General features: G+C 43.7%; 1 protein-coding gene across 2 annotated transcripts; it reads left to right on the forward strand.

Annotated features, from left to right (window-relative positions):
• The first annotated feature begins 6,999 nt into the window (after positions 1-6,999).
• Positions 7,000-26,962, forward strand: MGST2 (microsomal glutathione S-transferase 2). 2 transcript variants are annotated; one of them, XM_081077339.1, is made up of 5 exons: positions 7,000-7,152; positions 11,036-11,135; positions 19,958-20,028; positions 23,116-23,197; positions 23,670-26,962. In XM_081077339.1, the coding sequence occupies exons 1-5, from the start codon at positions 7,095-7,097 to the stop codon at positions 23,797-23,799; spliced, it is 441 nt and encodes a 146-aa protein (XP_080933465.1). In that variant the 5' UTR covers positions 7,000-7,094; the 3' UTR covers positions 23,800-26,962. The 2 variants fall into 2 exon arrangements, with proteins under 2 accessions (XP_080933465.1, XP_080933466.1); XM_081077340.1 differs by lacking the exons at positions 7,000-7,152; positions 11,036-11,135 and adding an exon at positions 18,794-19,026 and having other exon boundaries at positions 23,670-23,927.
• The last annotated feature ends 717 nt before the right edge of the window (positions 26,963-27,679 follow it).

The following is a 27,679-nucleotide window of genomic DNA, read 5'->3' on the forward strand; positions in this document are numbered from 1 at the left end:
ATGGCTAATGAAGGAACCGGGCCACGCACAAGAGACAAAATAACATTTAAACCTTAAGGACAAGCCGAAGAGAAATGCTATGTTTTAGGTTCAGAGGAGGTAAGCTGTCCTCCTTTGGTGCTTAGAAATCTCAGTAAATTCTCTGAAGCAGGTGCTGGTTATCCTGGTTATCCAAATCCAAGAGATTTCTCAGTTAAATTGGTGTTTATTTAAAGAGCGCCCTTGGTGATTCAAATGTGAGAACCACTAGTCTAGACACACCTCAAAGCCAGTTAGCTGGCAAGTACTGGTGGACCCGTCATGAAATTAGCTGAGATGTGGGTTCCAGCCAGACTTACCTAGGCTGGGACCTCGGATAACCCTTTTTCCCCAACTCAGACTCAATTCCCCTCCCATGTCTCTCTTCTCCTCCTTCCTTACCAGGCACCCCAGAAATTCCTCTTGTGGAAATTCCTCCTGTGGAAATTCCTTACATCCTTCAGCATTCTTCTCGGGCTGCACTCAGAGGCCTGCAGGGACCTGTTCCTCCCAGCCTCACCCGTTCCTCTTCCTTTCTGGACGCCACTGATGCTCATGTTGGTTTCCACTGGCTTGTTCACTCCTCCAACCCCACCCCAAAAGAGTGTGTGGTCTTTCCTCTTCGGGAGGCAGTGAGATGGAGTGACGAGGCCAACTTCCAAAGCCCTCTGGAGCTCAGTTTCCTAATCTGTAAAATGGGAATAATTTACAACCTCATAGGAGTGTCGGGTGAATTACATGAGGCCGTGTATGCTTAGCCATCATGAAATAGAAGCTTAATTATGGATCCTGGAAGCTTAATTATGGATCCTTTACTGTGTACTAGAATCATCAGGGATGCTTTTAAAAAGTCCAGATGCCCAGGCTGAACCTGAAACCAACGCCATCAGAATTGCTGTGTGAGGGGGTGCTCGGCATCAGTATTTTTGACCACCACACATGGGTGACTCCAATGTGCAGCCAAAGTTAAGAGCAAAGGCTTTGGGGTCAGCAGGACTGGGCTGTACTGACTTTGGACAAGTCACTATCTTCTGGGCCTCAGTTTCTCCATCTGAAAAATGGGAATAAAATATGGACTTCATTGCTTGATTATGCAGGTTAGTTGAGACAGTTCTGTACAGAGGTTGGCACAGGGTCTGGCACAGTGCTCAGAGCTTCTCCCTTGTTGACTGGAACTGGCAGCTGAAGGGTGGTGGACATCAGTGGCCCGGGTCAGCCCCAGGCCCATCCAGAGCACCTCAGGCCTCTGGGCTCAGGGCTCTCCTGCCTCTTGTTGTTCTGGTCCCAGAAACTTTATGAATCCAGTCTGAGCATGGCTCAGAGGCAACCTGGCTTCTCCCCAAGGGTAGAGTGTGGCAGAGAGTGCATGCCCACAGCCCTGTTTTAAAAAACTTAATTCCAAATAATATTCAGTTTAAAAAATCAGTGATGATTAAAAGAATGAGGCAAATCAGAAGTGTTAGCTCCTTTGTTGTTGTTGTTCACTTGCCAATAGGAAGTGTGTTACCTCACAAGTTAAATTTTTCTTCATGGTTTGGCAACCTGGAAACATGGCCACCATTTATTATATTATTTCTGGGAGAATATGTTTTGTGAAGTCTCAATAGTCAGCTTACGAACCCCCTTTTGGGACGTGAGAGTAGGTGAGTGTATGAGTGTGTGAGTGTGTGGTATGTGTTTTGAATGTGAACATGGCTGCTTTGCGTGTGTGTGAGTGAATGAGTGTGAATGTGTGAGTATAGGCATGAGTGTGTTTGTGTATGTTTATGCGTGTGTATGGGTGTGTTTATGAATGTGTGTGAAGCTGTTTGTGTGTGCGAGTACATGTGTGAGTGTGTGACTGTGTGTGAAGAGGGTTGTATGTGCTGGGAGTTGTCGGGAAGGAGGATTTCTTGTTCCCTTCACCAGTCTCTAGGTTCTGCTTGACTCCATCCTCTCTTAAGCCTTACGTAAACTTAAGACAAATCAGGTTGAGACCTTCTATTACTGTCAAAAGCCATTTTGAAGCAATTCAAATGGTGTTTCCACTCTTCTGGGAAATCTGTACAGTCTTGGAAATTATAGCAGCGTTCTGTGATCATCCGCTGCTTTGTAAAATGGCTTCAACAAATAGCTTTTTTCTCTTCTGCGCCCTCCAGGGCTGGAGGGGGAGGGGTAGACAGAGCAGTGGACAGCCTGCCGCATGCTGGGCTCTGTGCTACTTGCTTCTTTCACAATATTTCATTAACTCATGAGAGGAAACCGGGACGGTCAGTACTGTTATTTCCCTTTGGAAAACGTGTCCAAGGCTGTTTAGGAACTAGCCCAACACCACTCCGGGACCTGATCCTAGATCACTAGCGCCAAATGTGTGCTCTTTTTCCTGCATTACCCTGGGAACTAATCTTTACTTTCCTCTTCTTTCTGCTCTTTTTTGTCTTTGTCTTTGAGCCCGGATGGGACATTCCTGGCTTTGGTGACAGACAGTTTCTGCCAGAAACTTGGTGTAACCCGTTTCTGCCAGCTTGGTGTAACCCGATTGGGACCCTCTGCCCTCCCCAGAGCAAAGGAGTCACTGGGGAAAATGCCTCGGCCCTCTTTAGCTTGGTTTTCCACACCCAGCTTCAGAGCAAAGTGTTCCAGTTTCTGAAAGGGGAGAAAATATCCTGCAGGATCGCTGCAGGTTTTTTCTCTCAAGTTTTGCAAAGGGTAGGTTGAGGCATAATTTCAAATGTGGTTTATTTGAACGTGGTTTAAATAATTGCTGTGTTGTTACGGGGTTCTTCCAGCAAAGTAATGGAGGCATATGGAGAACCTTCTAGGCATATGGAGAACCTTCCGTTGTCTATTTGTCAATCAGAATATATAGTCATTGATACTGTGATTACTCTGATTATTTCTGGGCATCCTGGGAAGGGGTGTTGTCCTGCTGCGGTGCCAGCCGAAACCAGCATGATGAGCTGTGGATTTTGGAGGGTTAGGGATAGAACAGAGAGGGTAAGGCCAGGGCACGATATGGGGGGCACAATTGGTCAGAGAGCGAGCATCATTTCTTTTCATCTACTACCAAAGTCATTCAGAAATAATTATATTTAGAGTTCACATTTCATGATGGCAGTTCTTTCAATATGGTCTGGAGCTTTTTGATGTTGCCAAACCTTGGCCTCCCTATGTTGCCTTAGCCAGAGTATAATTTTGGTAACAAACAATGATTAACTAATAAGCTGAACTCTCAGAAACCCTTATAGGTTTCTTTGGAGTATAGATAGGTTAATAAAAATATTTTTAGGGAAACCACCTCAGGGATGATGTAGATGCCTGACCACTGCTCTGTACACCTGAAGCTGAAGCTGAACAATAATGAATGCCAACTAGAATTTTATATATACATATATGGTTACGAGAAGCGGAGTACAGCATTAGGAATAGAGACAGTGGGAATGTAATGTCTGTGTGTGATGTCAGAGGGGTAGTAGATTGGGGGAGTGCGTTTGTCACTGTGTGAGGGATATACATGATAAATGTCTAACTATTACATTGTTTTGTGCGCCTGAAACTAATAAAAAAAGTTAAAAAATATTTTTAAAACACTTTACAATAATTAGCAATATTCTGCTCCTTGTTTTTCTTTTCTCACAAAAATGTAAGGAATGTGATACGCACCAGAACGATCTATGTGTATGACATTCAGGGAAAACGCTTTTCACCTTCAGCACAGGCAGGGATACTGTACAGAGAAACCCAAAGCTTGGTGGGTTTTGTCAGTGCAATGGCAGTTTTACGACTGTGGGATCATCTGGAAGTTTTATCGTCACAGAAGGTGATAAACATTTCATTATCCAAAGCTCCATTGTTCTAAACCTTCCTACCTTCCTAGAGGCAGAAACTTTGTATGCTTTCAAGATCTATTAAAGAAAGTCACACTCAAAAGGATGGGGCTTCAAAGCCCTTGGGACACCCTTTTCTTCATTGTACCAACCATCTCTTAGGACCTGGGTTTGGGGGCTGACTGGCATTGGCCGGGAGAAGTCAGGAATCTCAGGATTTGTCTGGAAAGTGGGAGGAAGGCAATTCAATGGGGAGACAAAGAAGGTCACTCTGGAGTTATCTGTTTTTTTCTTTAAAAAGCTAGCTCCTTAGTATGGATGTGCCCGAGTTTCTCAAAAAAGGAGCCATAAATACCCAAAGGTTGAGGCCATCAGCCAGGGGCCCCATTTCCCTGCTCACCTCTCTGTCCTGCTAGTTCTCTTACTTGGGGAGCCTCTGCCTGCCCACAGGCCCAGCCCGTCTCTCTCCTGTGAGGCCTGGCATTTGGGAAGTTATTTCAGCAGATGGTGAAGTGGGCTCAGGGCAGCTGGCCTGCAGTTTAGAATCCCGGCCATGTGCTGAGGGCCAAAGCCATTCGATCAAATCCACAAGAGAGTTTGGGTGCTGTCCTGGGCTTCTAGGATCCATCTTACATAGTCTTGGTCTTCAGTGGTTTCAAGGATAGAGGAGGGAACCTGCAGAGACCAACAAGGCGTTGTGAGCAGACGCGGTTTGCAAGGATTTGGAAATGAATTCTGGCATTCCTTAGTCCCTATTGTTAAAACACCAGCCAACAGGCCCCAAGTGGAGTCACTTATACTGAACGCCACATCACCAAACCAAGACTTAATTACAGTCTTGGAACTTTCCACCAGAAGATCAGGAATCGCCTTATCAGCACTAGGTACTGTGTTTCCCCGAAAATAAGACCTAGACGGACCATCAGCTCTAATGCGTCTTTTGGAGCAAAAATTAATATAAGACCCGGCATTATATTATATTATATTATATTATATTATATTATATTATATTATATTATATTATATATTACATTACATTACATTACATTACATTATATTATATTATATTATATTATATTATATAGACCCGGTATTATAGTAAAATAAAACCAGGTATTATGTTATATTATATTATACCCAGTCATATATTATAATAAAATAAAACTGGGTCTTATATTAATTTTTGCTCCAAAAGACGCATCAGAGCTGATGGTCCAACTAGGTCTTATTTTTGGGGAAACACGGTAGGTTATCTGCCTGATAAACCCCTGCCATCCACATAAAGGAAAGTGAGTTTGCAGTAACCAGTTTGCATTTTTGCCAAATATAACTTCCTTGTTCCTGCTTTCTTCTGCCTGTAAAAGTCTTTCATTTTTTTGCCCCGCTCCTCGAAGCTCCTTTCTATCTGCTGGTATGGATGCTGCCTGATTCATGAACCAATGAGTAAAGCCAAGGAGCTCTTCAAAATGTGCTCAGTTGAGTTTTGTTTTTTACCACGATATATATATATACACATATATATATATATGTATATACACATACATATACATATATATATATATGTATATATATATATATACATATACATATATATATGTGTGGTTCTTTGAGCTCTCCTTTGAACTGGTTAAGATGTCATACTGGTTCCCTCATTAACAAATTCAAGAAAATCTCTGATGTGTTTTCATTTTATATTTGTATGAGAGGCATGGTTTTTACTTTTTAACAAATATTGTTTAACATTAGGTAAATAATATGCCAAGTACTTTTCTAGATACTTTATGTGTTTATTTAACAAACAGATGGAACACATTTTTAGATGCTGTGTGCTATTTTAAGTGCTTTCTAAATGTTAACCAATTCAAGCCTCATAACTGCCCTATTTCATTTAAACGTCCCTTCAGCCCTTCATTAGTCCATCTTAACAAACTGAGGCTCCGAATCCTGCCCTGGGTTGTGTCATCATTAAGTGTCTCGGTGCAGGCCTGTGTGAGGCTAACACACACTGGCCTTCCTGCGGGCACTGGGGCTTCCTCTAAGTGAGCTGGGGGGGTGGGGGTTGCGAGGGAGGGGGGTGAGATGAGGAAGGGGCCCCAACTTTGTTCTGTGGAAAGCTGCATCTTTAAAGAGCAAAATGATTGTGTTGACGAGGGGAGGGGGCTGTGAGGACTGGGTTCTGTGCAGGCCCCCAGCTGTGGAAGGACCTGTGCTCCACCTGGGTAGGGTGGGGCATTGCTCCCACAGTGGAGAGGCCCTGCAGTGTCCTGTGCACTCTTTCCTAGAGGTGAACTGCAAATAGTGGTCCACTTCTCGCCTCAATGTTCTTCTTTCTTCTCGGAACATAGATCCTCGTGTTTTTCTTGTTGTTTGTTTGTTTTTTAAATTGTGACATAAACTAAATGGTTATAAAATAAATACATCCTGGGGATGTAGTGTACAGCATGGTGACCATACGTAACAATATTGTACTGTATATTTGAAAGTTGCATCACAAGGAAAAAATGTCTAACTTTGCGAGGTGATGGATGTTAACTAAATTTATGCTGGTAATCCTTTTGTAATATATACATATATCAAATCATTATGTCGTACACCTATACCTAACACAATGTTATATTGTCATTTCTATCTCAATTTTGAAGAGATAGAGTCAAGGTGACAGTGGGAGGCATGTTGGTACAGGAAACAGGGCACAGATAGAATCTACTAGCCTTGGGTTCAAATTCTGGGTCTGCCATTTACTGGGGAATAAAGTTAGAATCAATTTAAATGAGGACTTAAATCTCAATGGGATTAAATAAGTACTTCCGCACCTTTACTTTTCCCACAGGAGATGAGAACAGTCTCCCCCGAAGCCTTGGAGCTGGCTAGGGGACTAGAAGGGTCCAGAAGTTGGCAGAGGGGGAGGGGAAATTGCTTTTGAATTGGCGGAGAAGAGGGTTTAACAGCGGGTGCTGATGTGGAGGCGAACCCTGAAGCCTGTGGCTGGCGACCAGACAGACGGAAATCAAGTTCAGGAAAGCAACTCCAGGGCCAGAAGCAGATTTGTGACTGGCAGCCCCAGAACTGCCGGCTTTGCCGGGTCCTGTTCCTGTTCCAGAGCAAAGGTCACTCAGCCGCTTGAATCATCTTTTTTTTTTTTTTTCTTTCCCTTCCCCAGCTTTGTTTACCTTTTAAGGAAGGTCAGCATTGCCAAGTTGAAAGTGCGTGTGTTATCTGCCTCTTGAGTTCTACAAATTGTTCCGGGAAGCAGAACGTTCCAAGTGGAAGATGGCTGGGAATTCAATCTTGCTGGCTGCTGTCTCTGTCCTCTCTGCCTGTCAGCAAAGTAAGAGTCCTGGGCAGTGTGTGCATGTGCGTGTGTGTGTGTGTGTGTGTGTGTGTGTGTGGCAGAGGGAGGGAGGTCTGCGTTTGTGGTTTCATACTTCCTTGCTGGTGGCCCTGTGTGCTCCAAAGAGCATAGTCTGCTTAGGGTCATCAGCGCGCCTTTCCCTAGGACGGGCAGAGATTGGGACCATTCCAGGGATGCGATCTCCCCGTGGGGGGACCGAAGACCTCTGAGCTGAGCCTTTCTGCATCATTGGTGGTTACAACAGCCCAATTCAAGCCCCTTAGCATTGTGGTAACCTGGGGGAAATGGCCTATAAATATTAATTGTACCTGCTTGTAAACTCTGGCTGTGATTTCTTAAACCCTAATCTTTTAATTAATGCATTTTCTTAAACAAACTGCCTACGGCAGGTATGATTATCAGGTTAAAAAAAATCTGCAGAAACATGAGCTTCAGCTTAAGTAGTTAATTCTAAATTTTAAAGCACCTTCCCGCGAGGGTTATTCGATATCCCAACTGCCTGGTTAAATAGAGGGTTTTTTCTCCATGGGGACCACATTTACTCAGTTCATATTCTCTTACCTGCTAAATTGGGAAAAGGGTCTGAGTGAGCACTGGCGGGCAAGACTTCTTACGAAGCATATGTATTTATCTTTCCAAGTATGCTTGTACCAGGACACAGGGCAGGGCTGTGGGCTGTGCCCTGAACCCAGAAGCATGAGGGCACCACCCTTCGGGATAAAGTCCAGCCTGTACGTGTGCTCAGTGTCTTGCCTGGCCAGTCTGTTTTGTGGATTTATGAAAATACTATAACTTAAGACACACACTTTGTGGTCTGAGTCCTGATCTTTTCTGGAGTAGAGCAGGATGTTTATTACCGATCGAAGGAGCCCTTAGGTCGGAGGCAGTCGGCTGTGCTGATTTCTCATTCACATAGACCTACTCAGAGGCACTGCCCACCCACGTGTGCCCTCCTCGCAGCACGGCAGGAGCACAGGAGAAGGTGCACAGATGCCCTCAGGCGGACAGAACCTCTGTCATTTGCACAGGAAGGCTACTGTGTGCTGGTGGGTGTAGGGGACAACGTGAACTGTAGCCAGAAGGTCTGGCAGCTGGGTGGCATGGGTGGGAGTGGGAAAGAGGAGAGGAGGCTGGGCCAATGGTGGTTGCTGGGGGACAGGAAATGTTTAATGATAGGTGAAAGAGAGATGAGAGACTGCTGTTTAGTTGGCATTAGGAACCAGAATTTGCTGCTTCTACAAAAGTCTGGTGTTAATGGAGATGGGACAGCATGTGCCACAGTAGAAGCAGCTCAGCTTTTGAAGACAACCTTGTATCTTTCCATTCCAGCAACTTATTTTTGGGTTCCTCTGGCCAGCATATTGCATCCTTCAGTGTCCTCATCAGAAAGGGTTAAATAGGTCACTGGGTAAGAAACGCCCACCAGGGTACCCGGCCCAGGGTCGGTGCCCTGTCAGTCCCATTTTCACTGCTTACCTACAGACAGGAGCTTCTGCAGGATTGACAGCTGTGTCTGGGGGGCGGGGGTTATGGTGGGGCGTGGTCTCCCCAGTGCACCTGTCCCTCTGGAGAAAGCTAGGGAGAGAGGAAAGACAGGCAAAGCAAAAGACTATTCTCAAGCCATGTTTAATCAACTCATAAGAAGGGAAACAAAGTTGAAGCTCTCCAGAAGCAGTGGTGAAATAGCCTTTCCACCCCCATCATGTCCCAATGGTAGCCACGTGTCTCTCAGGCCCCTGATCTGAGAGGACAGAGACGGGCTTCCACCCCTTGGGGCTTCGCTGGCCCAACTGACTCCTCCTTCCTGGGGCTGGGTTGGCTGGGTATTCAAACACGTCTTCCTTTTGCTGAACCACGTTCCTCACTGCTGCAGCCGCTATAGACAGGGGCCAGCCAGGTGCAACGCACAGCCTGGAGGAAGACAGCACTTGCAAAGCTTTCGCTTCCTCACAGCTTCATTCGGAAGCTCCAGGTTCTTGCACCGTTGCTAATGTATAATCTACAGATGGAAATGAGCAGCCTCACCAAGGGCTTTCTCCAAGGCTGTGGAGTGAGTTGGAAGCAGGGTCCAGAACAGCCACGTCCCAACTTCCCCCTCAGGAGATTGATCTCCTTTTTGGCTCCAGCTGGGCCCATGAGTCACGAGTCTCATGGGTCCCAAATCTATGCTGCCTTGAAAGGATTTAGCCCAGGGCTGGAAGTAGTTGGTGCTTGGTTCCACACTTTTCTTATCTTCCCTCTACTCTCTCAGGCTTTGGGGATGGACTGCAGTTTGAAGGAGAAGGACTCCAGCCCGAAGCATTTATACACTTTAGACGTTCAGCTCCAGCTTTTAAATCCCAAACTGCAGTTTATTTGTAGCACAGCGGAGTCAAGGGGAAGGAAAGTGGTGCAAGAGCCCTTACTAAACCAGGTTCAACACTTACCGATTTCTTGTCACAGGGGAGAAGATAGCACCGTGTTTCAGGGCCATTCTAGGGATTTCCCCATGGGGATCTGGTGGGCCCTCTGAGCCCACCTTTTCTGGAAGAAACACATCACCCCTAATTCTGCAACACAGTGAGAGAATGAAACTACAAACTTGGTGTGGAAAAGGAAACTATTTTTTAAAACATTAGCAAGTAGGAAATGGATATGGAAGTACTAAAACAAGTGGGATCAAAATAGTGTTGGGGACAACTGGTAAGGAACCGAAATTGGAAGAAACAATCTGATGGGACATAAAAGGCCCCAGAATTAACTATGGGGTAAAAGGAGGAAGCTAAGGAATTGAGAACTACTAAACAAAGGAGAAAGTGTGGGTCTGAAACTGAAAGAGGTTCACAGAACTAATCATATGATGCAATGGGGTTTGGTAATCTAATGCACCTTCCATACAGCAAACAAAGGAGAACAAAGTCATCCTCGTTTTATAATAGGGAAACTGAGTCAGACACGCATCTATCATTCCCAAAAGTTTTAAAATGAGTCCTATATCGTAGCCTATTTGACACCTAAAATTAACCATAACAGAGTTGTCTCTAAGTTTTGGCTATTACAAATAACACGCTGTGCACGTTTGTGTACAAGTCTTTGTATGGAGATATGCTTTCATTTCTCTTGCGGAAATACCTAGGAGTAGCATGGCTGAATCATATAGTCTACGTATATCTAACTAAAAAAATCCCTTCCAAATGGTTTTTTAAAGTGGTTGTACCATTTTACATCCCCACCAGCAGATTATGAGAGTTCCAGTTGCTCTTACGTTCTCACCTGCCTTTTTTTTGTTTTTTAAAGATTTTATTGGGGAAGGGGAACAGGACTTTATTGGGGAACAGTGTGTACTTCCAGGACTTTTTCCAAGTCAAGTTGTTGTCCTTTCAATCTTAGTTGTGGAGGGCGCAGCTCAGCTCCAGTTCAGTTGCTATTGCTAGTTGCAGGGGGCGCAGCCCACCATCCTTTGTAGGAGTCGAACCGGCAACCTTGTGGTAGAGAGGACGTGTTCCAACCGACTGAGCCATCTGGGAGCTCAGCAGCAGCTCAGCTCTAGGTGCTGTGTTCAATCTTAGTTGCAGGGGGCGGAGCCCATCATCCCTTGCAGGAGTTGAGAAATCGAACCAGCAACCTTGTGGTTGAGAGTCCACTGGCCCATGTGGGAATCGAACCAGCAGCCTTCGGTGTTAGAAGCACCGAGCTCCAACCGCCTGAGCCATTGGGCTGGCCCCTGTCTGTCTTTTTTTAACTGGTATGACCTGTCTTTTAAATTTCAGACATTTTGATAGGTATGTAGTGGTGTCTAATTGTGGTTTAAATTTGCATTTTACTAATTAATAATGATGTGGCATATTTTTAACATTAATTCCCTTTTTCTTTTTTGCAGGTTATTTTGCTTTGCAGGTAGCAAGGGCAAGATTAAAATACAAAATTACACCCCCGGCAGTCTTTGGGTCACCAGAGTTCGAGAGAATATTTCGTGCACAGTAAGTAATGCTTCTCCCACCCTCCAGGGATCCGGGCTGGCCACATATACACAATTCTGATTAGGAGCATAATGTGCAGAGAAGAGATAACCACTCTTCATGGCCAAGACCCTTCTTGTAATCCTTGATGCTTGAGGTATGCAGTGCATGGAGTCTCTACCCACCTACACTACATATTTAGGTAATATACAGATTCATTCTATTTACAAAATAGGCTGGGCTCTTAGGAGGGCCTGTTCTACATCTCTCAGCATGGCAGTTTGGTCAAAGAGCCCCCTGAGAGTTCAGTAGCCTCAAGTTGTATTAATTACACTATCAATTTTTACTTTTCTGTCTTTATTTTCTCCTCTCTTCAAAACAGATGTGGGTTAGTATTACCCTCTGCCCACGAACCATTTCCTCAGATCAGAAACACGCAAGAATGAGAAAGCTTTTATTAAACATATACTCGTCATGTTTTCGGTCATCTGGTTCTCCTTGCCTTTTCAGACCCACACAGAACGTTCCACCATAAGCATCATGAATTTGCCTGCTGCAAGACACTTGGGCTCCCTTTGTATTTCATCCCCCAAACTCAGTGCTTTTAAAAACATGGCACCTATCACCATTTATACTATGTTGCTCGGTTGTTTTGTTAATACTTCAGGATTTTTCATCTACGTTCACAAGGGAGGTTGGCCTCTCATTTTTCTTTTTGTGTGGTCCTCGTCTCATTTTGATATCAAGCTTATACTAGTGTTACAGAACAAGTTAGAAAATTATTTTCTCAGAGAATTTTAATAAGATTGGAAGAGTGTACCAATGCGTACCTCAGTAAGTTGTTAGAATGTGCATGTAGAATGATGAAGACCTAATGTGTTCCTTGTGGAAACATTTTAAACTATGGGATTTAAGTTTTTTTAGTGACAATTGGACTATTCTGGCTTTTTATTAAGTCTTGAGTGCCTTTGGGCAAATTCTGATCCTTGAGGTGACAACATTGGTCTCTTGTCCATCTATTTGTTCCAAGGAGGCTGGCACAGACTATTTCCTCAGCTTGAAAAGGTGAGAGGAACACCACTGGTAGGAGAAGAGATCATTTGAATAGGTGCATAGACATGATAATTTAAAAAAAGTTTATCATGGTAAGAATATGCAACACTCTTAATTTTTTAAAAGTATTGTCAACTAGAGGTACAATGTTGTACAGCAATTTCTAGAGCTTGTTCCTCTTACTTGACTGAAACTTTACACCCAAGGTATGATTTTAGATAACATTGAACTACATGATGGGAAAGCCATTTTCATTTCAATTGTCTTTGAATATTTATGGTTATGCCAGTGGGAAGGACTGGTTTGGTGCCAGTCTGTCCCACCCTCCAAAATCAATATTTAGTTTCATCAGAGTAATTCATGTACTTGTATGTAGTCAGACCCTTCAGCAATCGATAGAATTTGGCAACTTCTTGTTTTCATGGGATTTATTTTTATATTTACTCTTTATTTAGAAAGTGACACTCTTTTTCCACTTGTGATGTAAAATTTCATTTTCCCTAATTTGTTTAAGTAAAAAAATTTTTTTGATTTATAGAAAAATAGTAAGTGGTATATAGAGAGGTTAAAATTTTGACCATGCTCTATTAATGCTTGAAGTTTGGGAGATACTGCACTGTTTATAAAAATCATCCGCATCTTCCCACTGTGTCTTTAGTCATTTGAGAACTTCCTGTTGAGGAATTGTTGGGCTTCCAGCAGGCAAAATCCGTTATCACCTCTGGTTCTATGCTCCTGCACATAGCTTCCACAAATGCGATTTTCTTTCAAGTTATTTCTCTCTTTCCTTCCTCTTCTATATCTAGACTCTTTGTCCTAGGAATAAAGCTAGATACCATTTCCAATGTCTCTTAAATTGCTGTTTATAAAATAGCATACAAACCCAATTTCCTTGTTAGAAGTGTTTTGTTTGATTAATCACGGCAGAACAGAGAGGGGTTAAAAAATAATAGCTAATAGTTGGGGTGGCATTTGGAGCCATAAAATAGCTGTAAGGGCACAGTAGTAGTTGTTCTGGGTTCTCTCTGAAGAATGAATGGGTATGGTCCTACTCTCTTCCCTGAATTTCTTCTTAGAGAGTCCACAACACTAGCCCAGTTCTTGCCTTAGATTTTAAGTTTAGAATAAGTCTGGCCAAATCAGATTAGATTCATTGCTAGTGAAGTCATTTTGACTTTATCTGAGGTCGTTAGGACAGGATCCCCTGGGATAACCCGTGCATTCCAAAGCCTACTTGGCCACCTCTTCTGGTCTTCACAGGTAGGTCCTGTTGAGCTCTGCCAGGTCCTGAGAGGGAATGCGCTTTCCCCTCTGGCTCTCCTGGACCAGAGCCCTGAGTCCCTTCAGCCTCCTTACAGCCTTGGCTGTAACGGAAATTGCTGCCTTTTCCCTACCCCTTTCTCCTGCTGCTTTGCCCAAAGCATAGCCAAGCAGCCTGATGTTATGACAAATTCTGTCTTTAAGTGGAACTTGGCATCTCATAGCAATTACTGCAGGTCCCCCTGACCACACTGATGGACCTGTTTCCTGTCTGAGGGTCGCCTCAGGTTGGACGTTTATTTGCCAAGCTGAGATGCTTATTATGGAGCCTAACTTACCCAGACTACCAGCGCAGGGCCCCTTCTCCAGAGACCTCATTCAATCCCTCTTCCCTTCCTACAGGGAGGGCCTTAGAGGTGAGTGTCTCTAGAGTTTTGCAGTCTTTTGTCAGAACACATGCTTTTTTTTTTTTAATTACAAAAATAGCAACTATAATTTCACCAAGGGCCATTCTTGCATGTTATTGCTCAGCTTAAAAACTTCTATCTAGGGGCCGGCCCGGTGGCTCAGGCGGTTGGAGCTCCATGCTCCTAACTCCGAAGGCTGCCAGTTCGATTCCCACATGGGCCAGTGTCCTCTCAACCACAAGGTTGCCAGTTCAATTCCTCGAGTCCCCCAAGGGATGGTGGGCAGCGTCCCCTGCAACTAAGATTGAACACAGCACCTTGAGCTGAGCTGCCTCCCGGATGGCTCAGTTGGCTGGAGTGAGTCCTCTCAACCACAAGGTTGCTGGTTCAACTCGTGCAAGGGATGGTGGGCTGTGCCCCCTGCAACTAGCAACGAGCAACTGGACCTGGAGCTGAGATGCGCCCTCCACAACTGAGATTGAAAGGACAACAACTTGACTTGGAAAAAAGTCCTGGAAATACACACTGTTCCCCAATAAAGTTCTGTTCCCCTGCCCCAATAAAAATCTTTAAAAAAAACAAAACAAAACAAAGCAAAACAAAAAACTTCTATCTAGTCTAATTCGAGCATCTTTATCCTTTTAGATGAAAGGCTTTTATAAATCTAAAAAGTAGATCCATGTCATAAACTGATCTTGTTGCAATTTAAATACATTTCCTTTGATTCTATTCTCACTGGAAGAGAAGAATAGCTGCTGACCCTCTGAAGGATCATTATTAAGTGTCTTGTATCTTCTGTATTTTGAGGCTAGGTAGCGCTAATTCTTTGGCTTTGTTTTTCAATCATTAAACATTTTTTGGTTATCTTTAGACTAAAATTTTTCATAGGATTTCTAAACTTGGAGCCTAGAGGTATATGTGATATTGCAACAATGGTTTCATGGTTCTGGGTAAGACAGAGGAATTGCCTCCCACTTAGTTCTTGTGAATGCTTTCCTGTTTGCTTAATGTTGATGTATTCAGTTCCTGTTCCAGAATTCACCTGCCACAAGTACACCCAATCATCATGAATTTGACTGCTCTTTAGCAATATTACAAAGACAGTACTTTTTCAAATATTCTGCAACACTAGGATTATAGAAATGTGGGTCACCTGCTTTTGTAGTAAGTACAGAAAAGTTAAATAAAAGGAGACAATAAACACACCTGCATTTTTCTTACAAGTATATCCATCTTAAACATTAACTGAAAGCACAAGATGAACTTACCCACTGAGTTATGAAGGGCTGGGATCTCCAAGATGAGAGAGTGACTCTAAATGATGAGTTCTTCCAATGGCAGCATCCTGCTCCACAAACCACCTGTTTTAGCCAGCTCAGGCTCCTGTAACAAAATACCACAGAATGGGTGGCTTCAACAACAGACATTTGTTTTCTCATAGTTCTGGAGGCTGCAAGTCTGGGATCAAGGTTCTGGCTGATTCGATTTCTGGGGAGATTTCTTTTCTTGGCTTGCTGTCCTCACGTGGCCTTTCCTCTCTGCATGTGTGCGTGGGGTGGCAGGGAGAGTGAGTGGTGGGTGTCAGAGAACTCCCTGCTGTTTCTTCTTATGTGACACCAATCCTATTGGATCAGGGCCTCACCCTTCTGTCCTCCTTTAACCTTAATTACTTCCTTACTCCAAATAGAGCCACTTCAGGTGTTAGGACTTCAGCATATGAATTACAGGGAGGACAAACTTTCAGTTAGTGCCGTTACCAAATAGCTTCTGTCACATAAGCTGGGTGATTCTCAGATAGAGAGGGGGCGAAAGGTGGCTAGAATTTGGATTCACTGCAAGCCTCACTCTCTCATCTGCTCATCCTCTTCCTTGTCAGCAGTGCTACGGAAGAATGCTGGGTAAAGTCATGCCCTCCTGCCACCAGCGATCCTCCCTCTGGTGTCTCCACACAAGGCTCACTTGACAAGGAGCCATTTAGGTAGTTACGAGTCTATAGAAAGATTAACTCCAGCAACCTCTCATCCCCAAGACTTTTCTGAGCATATTAACCTATTGCTCTGACCCCCCAGTCAGAGTAATAATCCAAAAGGCTTCCCAGCGTCGAAAGCCAGCAGACTGAGGCTGGGTCATCTGTTAATAGGACAAGCAGCTCACAGCGGCATGCAGCCCACTGCTTCAGAACACAGAGTCACAAAACAAAAGGAGAAAAAAAGGCAAACAAACACTTGAGAGAGGAAAACCTCCCAAGAAGCAGTTGTCTTGACTGTTTTTTATTTTCTTTAAAGATGTCGTATCATGAGCATGGTACTAGAAATGTGCTATGGCTGATCAGGTTTGCCCTTTGGGCAAATGGTTCAGATTTTCTATGAACCAGATTGTTATAAACAAAGTTTTCTGTTACACATTGGTTAGAAATCTGTGTATCAAATAGCAAAGATATTCAGAAACGTTTTAAGTCAGAGGTCTCCCAAGTGGTGTGTCCCCTGAAGGGGGTGCACTAAGTAAACTGTTCGGGGTGGGGGAGGTGGTGAGGAAAACATTGGAGCTGCTATTTGTATTTATCCTTAAAATTTCATCCTTTAATTTCTATTTTGTGTATATTTTATAATGTATACGGTATCCTTTTCCAGTCGATTGTATTAGCTGTGTTAATAGATCAACCTGCTATTCCCAGTGGTTTAACACAATGAAAGTTTATATCTTGCTCGTGTCAAGTTCAATGTGGGTGTTCCTGGTTGGGAACATGGTCATTTTGAGGCCTAGGCTCCTTTTGTCTGAGGGGCCTGTCCCCATTCAGGTCCTCAGAGTTGTCTCCATTCAGCCAGTGAGTGGGGGAAGGGAGCTTGGCACTCCAGCTACTTAACCATTTGGCTTAGAAGGGACACATTTCACTTTTGCTGGCTTTCCTTTGGCAAGAGGGAGCCCCACCCAAATCCAAGGTGGCTGGGAGTGTAGTAGGCTGGGCAGCTACCGTACGGCACCACCAGCTTCACTCCATCTGTTGTCAGCTAGCACCTCTGCTACAGGAGGACATGTCTATACTTTCATGAGGGTTGTATAACCATTAGGGCTATGCAATTAAACACATTTGGAGACTAGTGTTTTAGGAACTGTCAGAACTGGGGCTGCCTGGTTACACATTGATTCTTTTTTCCAAAATAAGGTGAACTTTGTAGAATTTTGGAGAGACAGATTCCAAATGGTATTTAGTTTGGGACTTCCCCCCATTACTCCCTCGGATCCAGGCGGGAGTCTGCAGTAGTCACATGTCCTGAATCCCACAGCCCAGGTTCCCTTGGAGTTGGGATGGACCATGACGGTTTCAGAAGCCGTAACTACTCAGTCTCAACAGGCTCCGCCAGACCAAACTTTAGGATGACCAACTTGTTCCAGTTTGCCTGGGACTTCCTCCGTTTTGGTACTCCATGTTCTGTGTCCCAGGAAACCTCTCCAGTCCAGGAAAACCAGAGCAATTTACTGGGGATAGTCCTGGTTTTAAAACTAAAAGTCCCATGTTCTGAAAACCTTTTCAGTCCAGGGCAAACCAAGATGGCGGGACACCCAACTGTCCTTCCAGCAAAGACTCTGTTTGTTATCACCCCTGTGTAGAATTTGAGGCCCATGGGGACATCTGCCTACGACAAAGGAGAATCTTCTCCCCAATCTTTTTATGGGAAGCTTAAATATCAATAGAGCACAGCATTATTGTGCAAAGGGGCTCTATGAGCAAGTGGGGAGGCAGACTTGGTTTCCCTCGGTGTGGACTTGCAGGGAAGCGGGTGGTCCATCAGTGGTCACAAGCACCCATGCTCTCCCTTCCCACAGGGGGGGAAATCAGCACAGCTGCTGCCAGCTGTTTTCTGTTCCATTTGAAGATTTTTCCTGAGGATCTCCTATAATAAGATGACAGAATATGTCTGCCTTTATGTCCAAAAGAGACCAATAATTATTCTCATTTTGGTGTTCATGTAATGTAACTGTAATTAGTCTCCAATAGGATGGTTAAGGAGAAATTTTCAGAGTTTGGTCCCCTTGAATTAAACAATGTCTGTGGAAAGCTTACTGTGGATGCGTTGTCCTAGGACACTCTGTGGTGGTAGAAGAATATGGTCACGTGCTGGAGGGAGTGGAAGAGGTCATAATAAACAGGTAGAATGGGACTCTAGGTATCTTAAGGCCTAGCTATACTAGGTGTTCTCAGCAGGCAGCAGCAGAGAAGATTGTCAGCAGTAGCAGGGCCCCAGGACTCGGGGTCAGAGAATCATTTTCAGTCTCTGAAAGATAATAGCAAGAAATGAACACAGCCTCATTTCAGAGGGCTTGGGGCTTAAGGAAGGTCAACAGAAGAGGGACCAGGAGAAAAGTACAGTGAGCCCAGCTGGAACATGAGGTCAAGGTGAGACCTGCATGACTAAGTGCTTGTAGGAGACAAAGGGACTCATCTCTTGGGGTGGAAAGCTGCAGAGATACGGTGCTAAACTGCCAAACGTTTTAGGCTTTGCCCCCCGCCTCGAGCTCAGATGCCATTACAGTTCCCTTCTTGCCTGTATCTCAATGGCTTCTAACCACGACTGCTCACCCAGCACCCCCTTCCCCTATCTTCTCAGTTACTTCCCGGAGCCCCAGGGGATGTGTGCAACATCACAGCTCCTCCTGGCCAGCAGCTTAAGGGAGGGACCATGCCACCACCCTGCTGAAACCCTCCCCAAAGCCTTGTAGGTCTCGTGGATGTGAGCCCCACTGGCTTTCAAAGCTAGGTGTTTTGGGGCCTCAGACCTCAGCTGGAAATCTTAAGAACTGGGGTACAGGATGTGTCCTCAGAAAGAAGCTGGGAGTTGAGGGTTCCCTCCAAAATCTACGGCGCTGTACTGAGGGCGGTGTTTATGGCAAGAGGGTGCCTTAGCCTTTTCTTATAACAATTAAACTGTGTGGGTATTTTCTGTCTTGCTTGATGCGTAGGAGTCACTCAGCTGGTTTCTGGATTTTTCAGAAGGAATTGCTCTGTGTGTAGCTATTCATTCCATGAGTCTGTGAGAGGAGAGAAGTACAGGAGCCTCCTATGTGACCATCTTAGTTGCAAAAACAAACCAACCAACAAACAAAACCCCTTATTTTTTCAATAAGAAGAAAAGACGTCACCCATGGTCTTCAAGAACCAGTATCAACTATTTCTGGGCCAGTTGTCCATAACCGTAAGTGCTCAAGCTTTAAAGCTCAAGGGCATGTGGGATCACTGATCGTCTTGTGTGCTATGACTCTTCCACCAGGATTCACTCAAGACCTCATGACAAATTACCTTCAAGTTCTTGCTGGTTGTGATATTGTCAGTAAAGAATTCAGCCAACTGAGCTAAGCTCACTGGGGGGTGTAGCACAGGAAGGAGGAGGAATATAATTCATCTTTCTTCCCTTTGCTAGGTGCAGATGCATTAATTATAGTTCCCAGAGAACTGTTCCCTTTTGCTTAAAATAGTATCAAATTTTCCATCCAAGTCTTCTATGAATAGAGGCAATGTGAGTTGACATTAGGACAGAGCTTTGGAACCTGGACATGACACAGTCTACCTTTGGTTCTCCGCGAGGCTTCAGTCAGCTTGGGCTCTCAGGCCTTAGTTTGTCCTCTGTAAAATGGAAATGAAATATGCTCATTCCTTTACTTTAGGAGGTTTTAGGGAAATTATTTAAAGACCATTTTTTTAAAAAAATGTGCTGAGTAACTCAAGCAGAAGGCAATGGATGTGAGGGAATTGTGGGGAAAGAAATACACTTAATATGAGTTGAGTTATTTTCTGGGTTCTTTAGATAAGATACAGAATGATTTTAAGCTCACAATCATGACCATCTCAAGGCCTGACTTTTGGAAAAGAGCTATGACTCATTTCTATTCCCGGCAACTTATATGTAAGAGAGTGATTCTTGGCCCTGCTCTGAGATTTAAACAATATTTGAGTCCCAACTCAAAAAAAACCCTAATTTTATATCTAAGGATAATTTAAGCTCTTTATGTAAATTCTTAGATTATTTTTGTGAGAAGAGACTGGATATTTTACCTCCAGATAAAATCTCAGTGCTTTGGAGTACAGTTTTCTTATAAAATAACCCATGTCTTTATTTTTTCCTGCAGACAAAATTGTGTGGAGTATTACCCCATATTCATGATTACATTGTGGATGGCTGGATGGTATTTCAACCAAGGTAATTTTAAAATGCAGTCAACTCTGTTCTAATGAGGTTTATGGTTCTCAGAACTATTAAGGAGCAGACAAGCAACCACACATCTATGGATCCTGGAAATTGTTTTAAACAAAACACGCAATGTCTGTTTGTATCAGAGTACTGTGCTACAGACAGGCTAACTTTGGCTTCATTCTCAATTAATTCAGTAATTGTTTTTAAACCTTGGAACAAACCAAATGTTGGGCACTCTAGAATGCAAAATGACATGAAATTTGTCTTCAGATCTGATTCTCTAAAATTCTAATTTATCTGCAGGAACAGAACACAGAATTAACAATTCACCCTAACTATTACAGCTTATATTTATTGAGCATTTACTATGCAGCAGGCACTGTCTGGAATAAATCCTGTATAAATCCTGTACATGAGATATACATGTATTACCTCATGTACAGGATTTATAAGATTAAAAACCTTCCTTTGAGGTAGGTTCTATAGTTAAATCCTGCTTTGCTTAAAGACATTGATAAAGACATTGAAGTAGAGCGAGGTTAAGTAATTTGTCCAACTTTTCCTTCACCGATGTAGGAGAAAATTAGCTTCCAAGTACAGAGCAGGGTCTGCTAGTATTTGACCCAATAACCCATGTACTTTTACTCAGTTTCCCAAGGATGGGGTGCTATTGTTTGTATATAGCAACTCTACACATGTGCTCTTTTTAAAATTTTTGAATTACAGTTGACATTCAGTATTATTTTATATTAGTTTCAGGTGTACAGCATAGTGGTTAGATAGTAATATAATTTATGAAGTGATCCCCCTGATTAGGCTAGTACCCACCTGGTATAATAACTATGCAGTTATTATACTATTATTGACTATATTCCCTACGCTATACTTTATATCCTTGTGACTGTTTTATAACTACCAATTTGTACTTAATCCTTTCCTCCTTTCACCCTACAAACATGTACTTTCTGTTTGACGGGTATCCTTGGTGAGCTGAGGGCTTTACCCAAACTCTGCCTGTCCCTTTCACAGGGGGTCAGGCCAGCACCAGCTACCTTAGTTAGAGAAATTTAATCCCTTTGGCTTTCTGATAAATCTGCTTGCCTCATTTGGGTTTGACCCTTGATGGCTAAGACTTAAATAAACTGAAATCCAGCTGCTTCCAAAGGCAACCCTTCTTCTTGTAATTTTATCACCTTCTTCTTGTAATTTTTACTACCAACTGAGGAATTTCAGATAAAATGTCCTTGAGAGAAACACTTCTTAACTTTATTCCAACTCATACTTTTGTCCCTTAAGGGCACGAATGAAGGCGGTCGTTCCTTGTCAGGTGAGACCACATTAACAACTAATAAAAAAAGTGCCGTTTGATAATGGGGCTCAGTCTTTGCCATTCCACCCTTTGGATTTCACTGTGATGGGCCAACTGCCTGTCAGGAAAGGATTTCTCCAGTATCTTCTTGTTGTAATTTTCTCTTCATTCTTTCTCATCCAAAGTGAGCTGCCTACTCACTGCCCCTGAATAGTTCTCACTGGCTTTATGGGAGTGATTCATTAGATAGGGATTTTCAAAACTGTGGCATGCTCAGAATCTCTCTTCTTCGGGCGCCAGGTAACTGTACCACCTCTTCTCCTCCAGCTCTGTGTTTGGCCCCCTCCTTTTCATCCTTCAGGCCCCAACGCCAGTGTCATCCCCTCAGAGGGGCCTTCCCTCACCCCTTTCTAAAGGCGACCTCTTCCCGTTGCCACTGTCCCTTCCCTCTTTATTTCCTTCACCGCACTTTCAAATCTATGATTTTCTTCTTATTTCTCTCTTTGTTTGTTGTCTGTCTTTGTTGAAACTCGATAAAAGCTTGTTTCTATTTCACTGCTAACCTCAACCCTTAGAATAATACCTGGTATATAGTAGAAACTAAAGAGAAGATGTTTGTGACCTAATAACATAATGAATTTGATTCTATCCAGCCTATCAGAGTCCCACAGATAGACTCCAAGTGGGCCCTGGCAATTTGCATCTGTGAGGTGCAGAGGAAGAGAGAGAGAGGGTTCTTCATATAGTGAAGATAGTGATATTTTTCTTTGGACAGTATGGCAGAACATCACACCACACTTTACATTTCTTTTGGGTAAATCTTATTTTTAAAGAACTCCACAAACCTTGTGTACCAGTTGATGAGTTTTGACAAGTGGATATACCTGTATGACCCAAGTTCCTATCAAGACACAGAACATGACTACTAATCAGAACGTTTCCTCATGCCCTTTCCAGTCAACCACTTTCAGAGGCAAACACTGTTCTGATGTTTTACATCCTAGTCTAGTTTTTCCCTTTCTAGAACTTTCCATAATTGGAATCATATAGTAGGTATTCTTGTAAAATGCTTCATTGACTCAGCAAAATGTGTTTGAGATTCACCATGTTGTTGCAAGTATCTGTTTGTTTTCATTGCTGAGTGATATTCCATTGTATGATTATCACAGTTTGGTTATCCGTTCTCCTGTTGATAGACTTCTGGGCTATTTCCAGTTTTTGGCTATGGTGAATAAAACTGCAATGAACATTCTGTACAAGGCTTTTTATGGACATGTGCTTTCATTTCTCTTGGGTAAATACCTAGGAATGGAATTGCAGGGCCAAAAGTATGTTTAGTTTTATAAGAAACTACCAGGACTTTTCCCAGACTGGCTGTATTATTTTGCATTCCCACCAACAATGTCTGAGGATTCCGGTATCACCAACATTTGGTGTTGTCACTCTATTTAAATTGGAGCCATTCTGGTGGGTGTGCAATGGTATCCATCTCATTGTGGTTTTAAATCATAGTTTGCTGATATTGAATGATGTTGAATAATGTGGCATATTCTTTCATGTGTTCATTGGTACATTTACATCTTCCTATGTGAGTCGTCTATTCATTTTGCCCACTTCAGAAATTGAGTTGTTTTTTTTTGTCACTGTTGAACCGTCGGAGTTCTCTATATATCCTGGACAAGTCTTTTGTCAGATACATGTTTCGTGAGCATTTTCCCGGTTTTCATGCCACATTTTAAGAGACTGCCATTAAATTCTGTATCTTTTCTATTTTTTCTCTATAGTTTTTGCTACTTGTCTGGGTCTGGTGTATATGTATGCCCGTCACCAGTTCTTCTGGGGATATTCGGAAGCTGCTAAAAAAAGGTAAGGAGAACCCAACAATTAGGTGTTTAGGAAAAAAGTAGCAGGATGGAGTCTGAATTCTTGCTTGTTCCCGAGCATATTAACAGCACTGATCTGTGATGGGAAAAGTGATCTCTGGTGCCTAAGGCCAAGTCTCACCAGCTCACACAAAACTAGGCGTGAGACGGGAACAGGCAAGTATAAAGGGCACTCTTTGGCCACTACACTTTATAAACTGTTGCAAAAATTTTGCACTATCTCCAAAAAGTTATTGAGGAAATCATCTTGCCCAGCCTTAATAATCCTTTGAATGTTCAAAGGAACCAATTAACTCTGTGGCTGGCATCCCCTTTAATTTATGTGACGAATCAAAATCTTCAAATGGCAGAACCATGGAAATTCTGGGCAGTGTCAACTGTCAGTGGGCTACCCCAGGACGTCCCAGAGTCATCACTGTAGCCTTTTATCCGTCTCTCCCTCATCCGTCCTGCAGGATCACTGGGTTCCGGCTGAGTCTGGGGATTTTGGCCTTGTTGACCATCCTAGGCACCCTGGGGATTGCAAACAGCTTTCTGGATGAGTACCTGGACCTCAACGTTGCCAAGAAACTGAGGCACTTCTAACTTTCCCCCTCCCTTTGCTCCAATGTTTGCAGACGATGTTGCCACTCTGAAGGTTACCTACATGGCATCACTTGTTCAATTAAAAAATAAAAGTCTGTATTTTGTTTTTCTTGAAACGGTTTTGTAGAAACACACACTTTAGAGAATACATTCCCTGTCTGTTTAAGAACTGAGGGGATGTATTCGTCTCATCAGTGAAAGCCTGCTGAGCCCCGGTTTTAGAAGGGTTTGCTGAAGTCGTGACTGCTCCTGGGGAAGCAAGCAGCCTGGCCCATATGTGGCTTTCTGTGGACCACTGCCATCATCCGCTTCTGAGACGGCTTCTCTCTTGATGGAAAGTTCCAGACAGACGCTGATAAGGCAGCCGAGCCCACCGCCTTGGTGGCAGGAAAACAACAGAAGGGGCTGCACGTGGGGGACATCAGACAAACACACAGAATAAGTCGCCAGGGAAGAGAGTCACCAATGAGTAGCATAAAATAAATTCGGCTGTGAAATGGACTTTATAAAGAAAAAAGGAAAAAGAAAGCAAAGGCATATTGTTTTAAGGAACCATGCAGGGACCTCTGCTCAGTGAATGTTCTTGCCCCTGGCAGGGGAAGGAGGTTCACAGTCAGGGCTGGAGGACAGGGCTGCTGATACGCCCCCTGAGTCCCTGAGGCTTGGGGCCCGTGGCTGTTGGGAACCTATGTCAGTCACTGGCTGGCACAGTTGCATATGACCTTTCTTCACTTTCTTCATCTGTAGAATAGGAATGAGTCCACCTCATGGTACTCAGGGACACTAGGAAAATGGAATTATGAGCATATACAACCCATGCTAACATGCGGAAAAGAGCTCTTTGTTAATTTTTCCGAAGAAAGTTGGCCAGCCTTGAATCTGATGTGGGCATCTTCAAGAAGCTGTTGAATAAGACTTCTCTTTTTTTGTGTGAGTACAAAGGAAGTTACAAAGACTATAAGCAATAGCAAAAGAAGTCAAGGCATTTAAATACCAGCATTCCCAGAATAGGAGGAGAGAAACAGGACAGCCTCATGCATCCCAAGTACCAGTACTAAATATCCCAAAGTATGCTGAGAACGTATTGGTCTGGGAGTGGGGATATCTGGATACAAGCTCGGTTCACGCCCTCTTTGGCTGTCAGACCTCGGACAAGGCACCTCATTAGAGGTGGCGATCAGCCAAGTGGTGAAGTCTCCAAAGCCAGGTGACGCCAGTCCTGCTCTACCCTTTGCTGGCTGTGTTCCCTCTGTGCTTTGTAGCTCCTGCCTCAGTGTTCTCTCAGGTACAATGGGGCCAATATTCTAAAATTGATTCTGTGGTCTTTTAACTTTTAACTTTTAACTTTTTAGTATTCTGATCAGTCCTGGTGACTTGTATTGTGACATTTTCATTGTTTTATACACTGAAGACAAGCAAGAGAGAGTGCACAGTTTTGACCCTAAGGCACAATTACTGCATAATCACGTCCTCTGGAAGTGGGATAAAAACACAGCTCTGTCTCCAAAATGTGACGCTCGAGGATTTTTAAACAATTTCTCTTTTGCATCTAAACTGGAACGTTTTATAGATGTAAACTATAAACACACACACACACAGTTTGGTTAAATTACATGTGGAAAAAGAAGATGGGCACACCGGGATAGCAGAGATTTGTGACTTTAAACATCTGAACTACAGCATTTATTTCCTTTGTTCTAAATTCTATTGTCACCAAGGCAACCTCTTGAACATTTTAATTCCTACAAATTTGGCTACAGAAAGCAAACAGGCTGGCTGGAGAGACGTGAATTACTGATCTCTTTCACAGTTACATATATATATTTTTTGTATATTTTGTAAACTGATTTTATTTTTTAGAAATCAGATTCCTTGCCTCAAAGAGTCACTGTTCTGAAAAAGGGATGGAGAAGAACTTTTCTGCATTCAAAGAGTCTTCAGAGGCATAAAAACCAAATGGCAATGTGGGATCCTCAATCAAATCCTGGTTAGAACAAAGCGGCCGTGGAGGACAGTGGAGACAATTTGAACATGGAGTGAGAAGTAGATGGTATTAGGGAATTAATGTTCACTATGTGGGACGCAGTCATGGAGGCGTGGCTAGGGGACAGAAGGCCCTAATTCTTTGCAGCTGCATGCTGACAGGTGGTGAGGTGACATGGCTGCAGTATGTATCACTTTGAAAAGCTTCCACAAAATATGTATGTGAAGCACATATGGCAAACTGTTAAGAATTACGAATCGAGTCAGTGAGTGTTTATAGTTATTCATTGTACTATTTGTTCTATTTTTCTAATTGTTTGAAAGTGTTCATAAAAACATCTTCAGAACTACCAAGAATCTAATTTTTAGGTTTTCACTTCACTTAGATTTTCAGACCTTTTAAAATACCACAGATCCCAAATATGCTGTACGCTTCATTTGGGATCTGTGGTATTCACACCATTCAGCATTACTCCTGGCCCAGCAGCTGTCGTGGACGTGGTTGGGACCTTAAGCCCCAAATGTGTAAATGCTGCCTGTTGCATGAAACGAGACAGGTGTTTGAGGTGGCTCGTCCAGAAGACATCAGCATGGAAATCTAATGTCCTTAGGACATACAAAAGACAATAAAGTGATAAAGGCCTGGTTGCACAAATAAATAGTCCTCTCCCTTTGCAGGTATCCTTTTGCAGGGCTGTAGGAGGGTGTCGTGCAGGGGACCCTGCTCGCTGCGCCATTTGTCGTGCAGGGTGACAGGCGGGGTCTCTGCTCCCGTTCCCCACATAAGAACGCAGGACATAGTGAGGCCAAAAAGGAACACCTACGGAGCCATAGATAGGGGAGTCAAACCAATATATTCTCGCTGGCGGCTGGGCTGGAGACACAGGAAGCAGGATCTACTTAATCTGCAACCCGCCGTCCTAACAGCAGTCCCAGCTTGCCAGCCACCATCTTCTTGCTAGCCCCCATTTTCTGCTAGCGTAGCCACAGCAGTTATATTAGTGGCCAATGGCTTACAGGTTACAGCTGACGGCCAACTAGCCACAGCTGATGGCCATCTGATCACGGTTAATGGCTATTTACTACCCGAGCCAGCACCTTTCTATGTGAGGCCGAGAGCCTGGACTGCTTTTTGGGGCTTTGTCCCCACAGAGGGTAGGCTGTGGCCAATAAAGTCATTAATAAAGAAAACGCAGTCTTCCTTGACTTTCTCTCTTTTTTTTTTTTACCCCAGTTTTCTTCCACCTCCGCCCCACTCTGGTTCACTCCGGTTCAAGTCATTAGTCATGAGCCGTTGTCTGTTGTCTAGTTGTGGACACAGCTCCCTGGCCCATGCTGGTATTATGAGCCTTGCACTGCTCACAGCGGCTGCCGGCCATGGTAGCCCACGGCAGCTCACACTGGCTGCGGGCCACTCACACTGGCTGCTGGCCGCTCACGCTGGCCGTCAGCCGCTCATACTGGCCACAGAGGCACACAGTGGCCCACCACACTCTGCTGTCCGGGAGAGCTGTTGTTCACAATCTGTGCTGTAGAGGGCGCAGCTCACTGGCCCATCTGGGAATCAAACCGGTGGCCTTCAGTGTTAGGAGCTGGAGGCTTCAACCACCTGAGCCACCTGCCTGTTACTTTCAGCAACAAAATACACCTTTCTCACTGGGGCAGAAACCTGCTGACTTCCTGGATAAATATGCGCTCCCTCCTTCTTCCCTCACCACCCACTTACTGCACTGGGATTTTAGAAAGGTCAATACGATCACATGTAAGAGATCGTTTTAAAGGAGAAATGTATTTCATTCATCGAGCACAGAACAAATTTTCGTGTAAATAAAAATATGTGGTTTTAATTAATCGGGATGGGGAGGAGTACTCAACCCTTCCTAGAGCTTCATGTTTT

Source organism: Rhinolophus hipposideros (genome assembly GCF_964194185.1).
Source record: "Rhinolophus hipposideros genome assembly, chromosome: 16".
In the NCBI taxonomy this organism is placed as follows: domain Eukaryota; kingdom Metazoa; phylum Chordata; class Mammalia; order Chiroptera; family Rhinolophidae; genus Rhinolophus; species Rhinolophus hipposideros.

What these genes read in the sequence shown, in the direction of transcription:
- MGST2 (XM_081077339.1), top strand. Translation starts at nt 7,095, where the DNA reads ATGGCTGGGAATTCAATCTTGCTGGCTGCTGTCTCTGTCCTCTCTGCC. An exon ending in GAGAGAATATTTCGTGCACA is followed by an intron (nt 11,136 to 19,957) that starts GTAAGTAATGCT and finishes TTTTTCCTGCAG; the next exon opens with ACAAAATTGTGTGGAGTATT. An exon ending in TCGGAAGCTGCTAAAAAAAG is followed by an intron (nt 23,198 to 23,669) that starts GTAAGGAGAACC and finishes TCCGTCCTGCAG; the next exon opens with GATCACTGGGTTCCGGCTGA.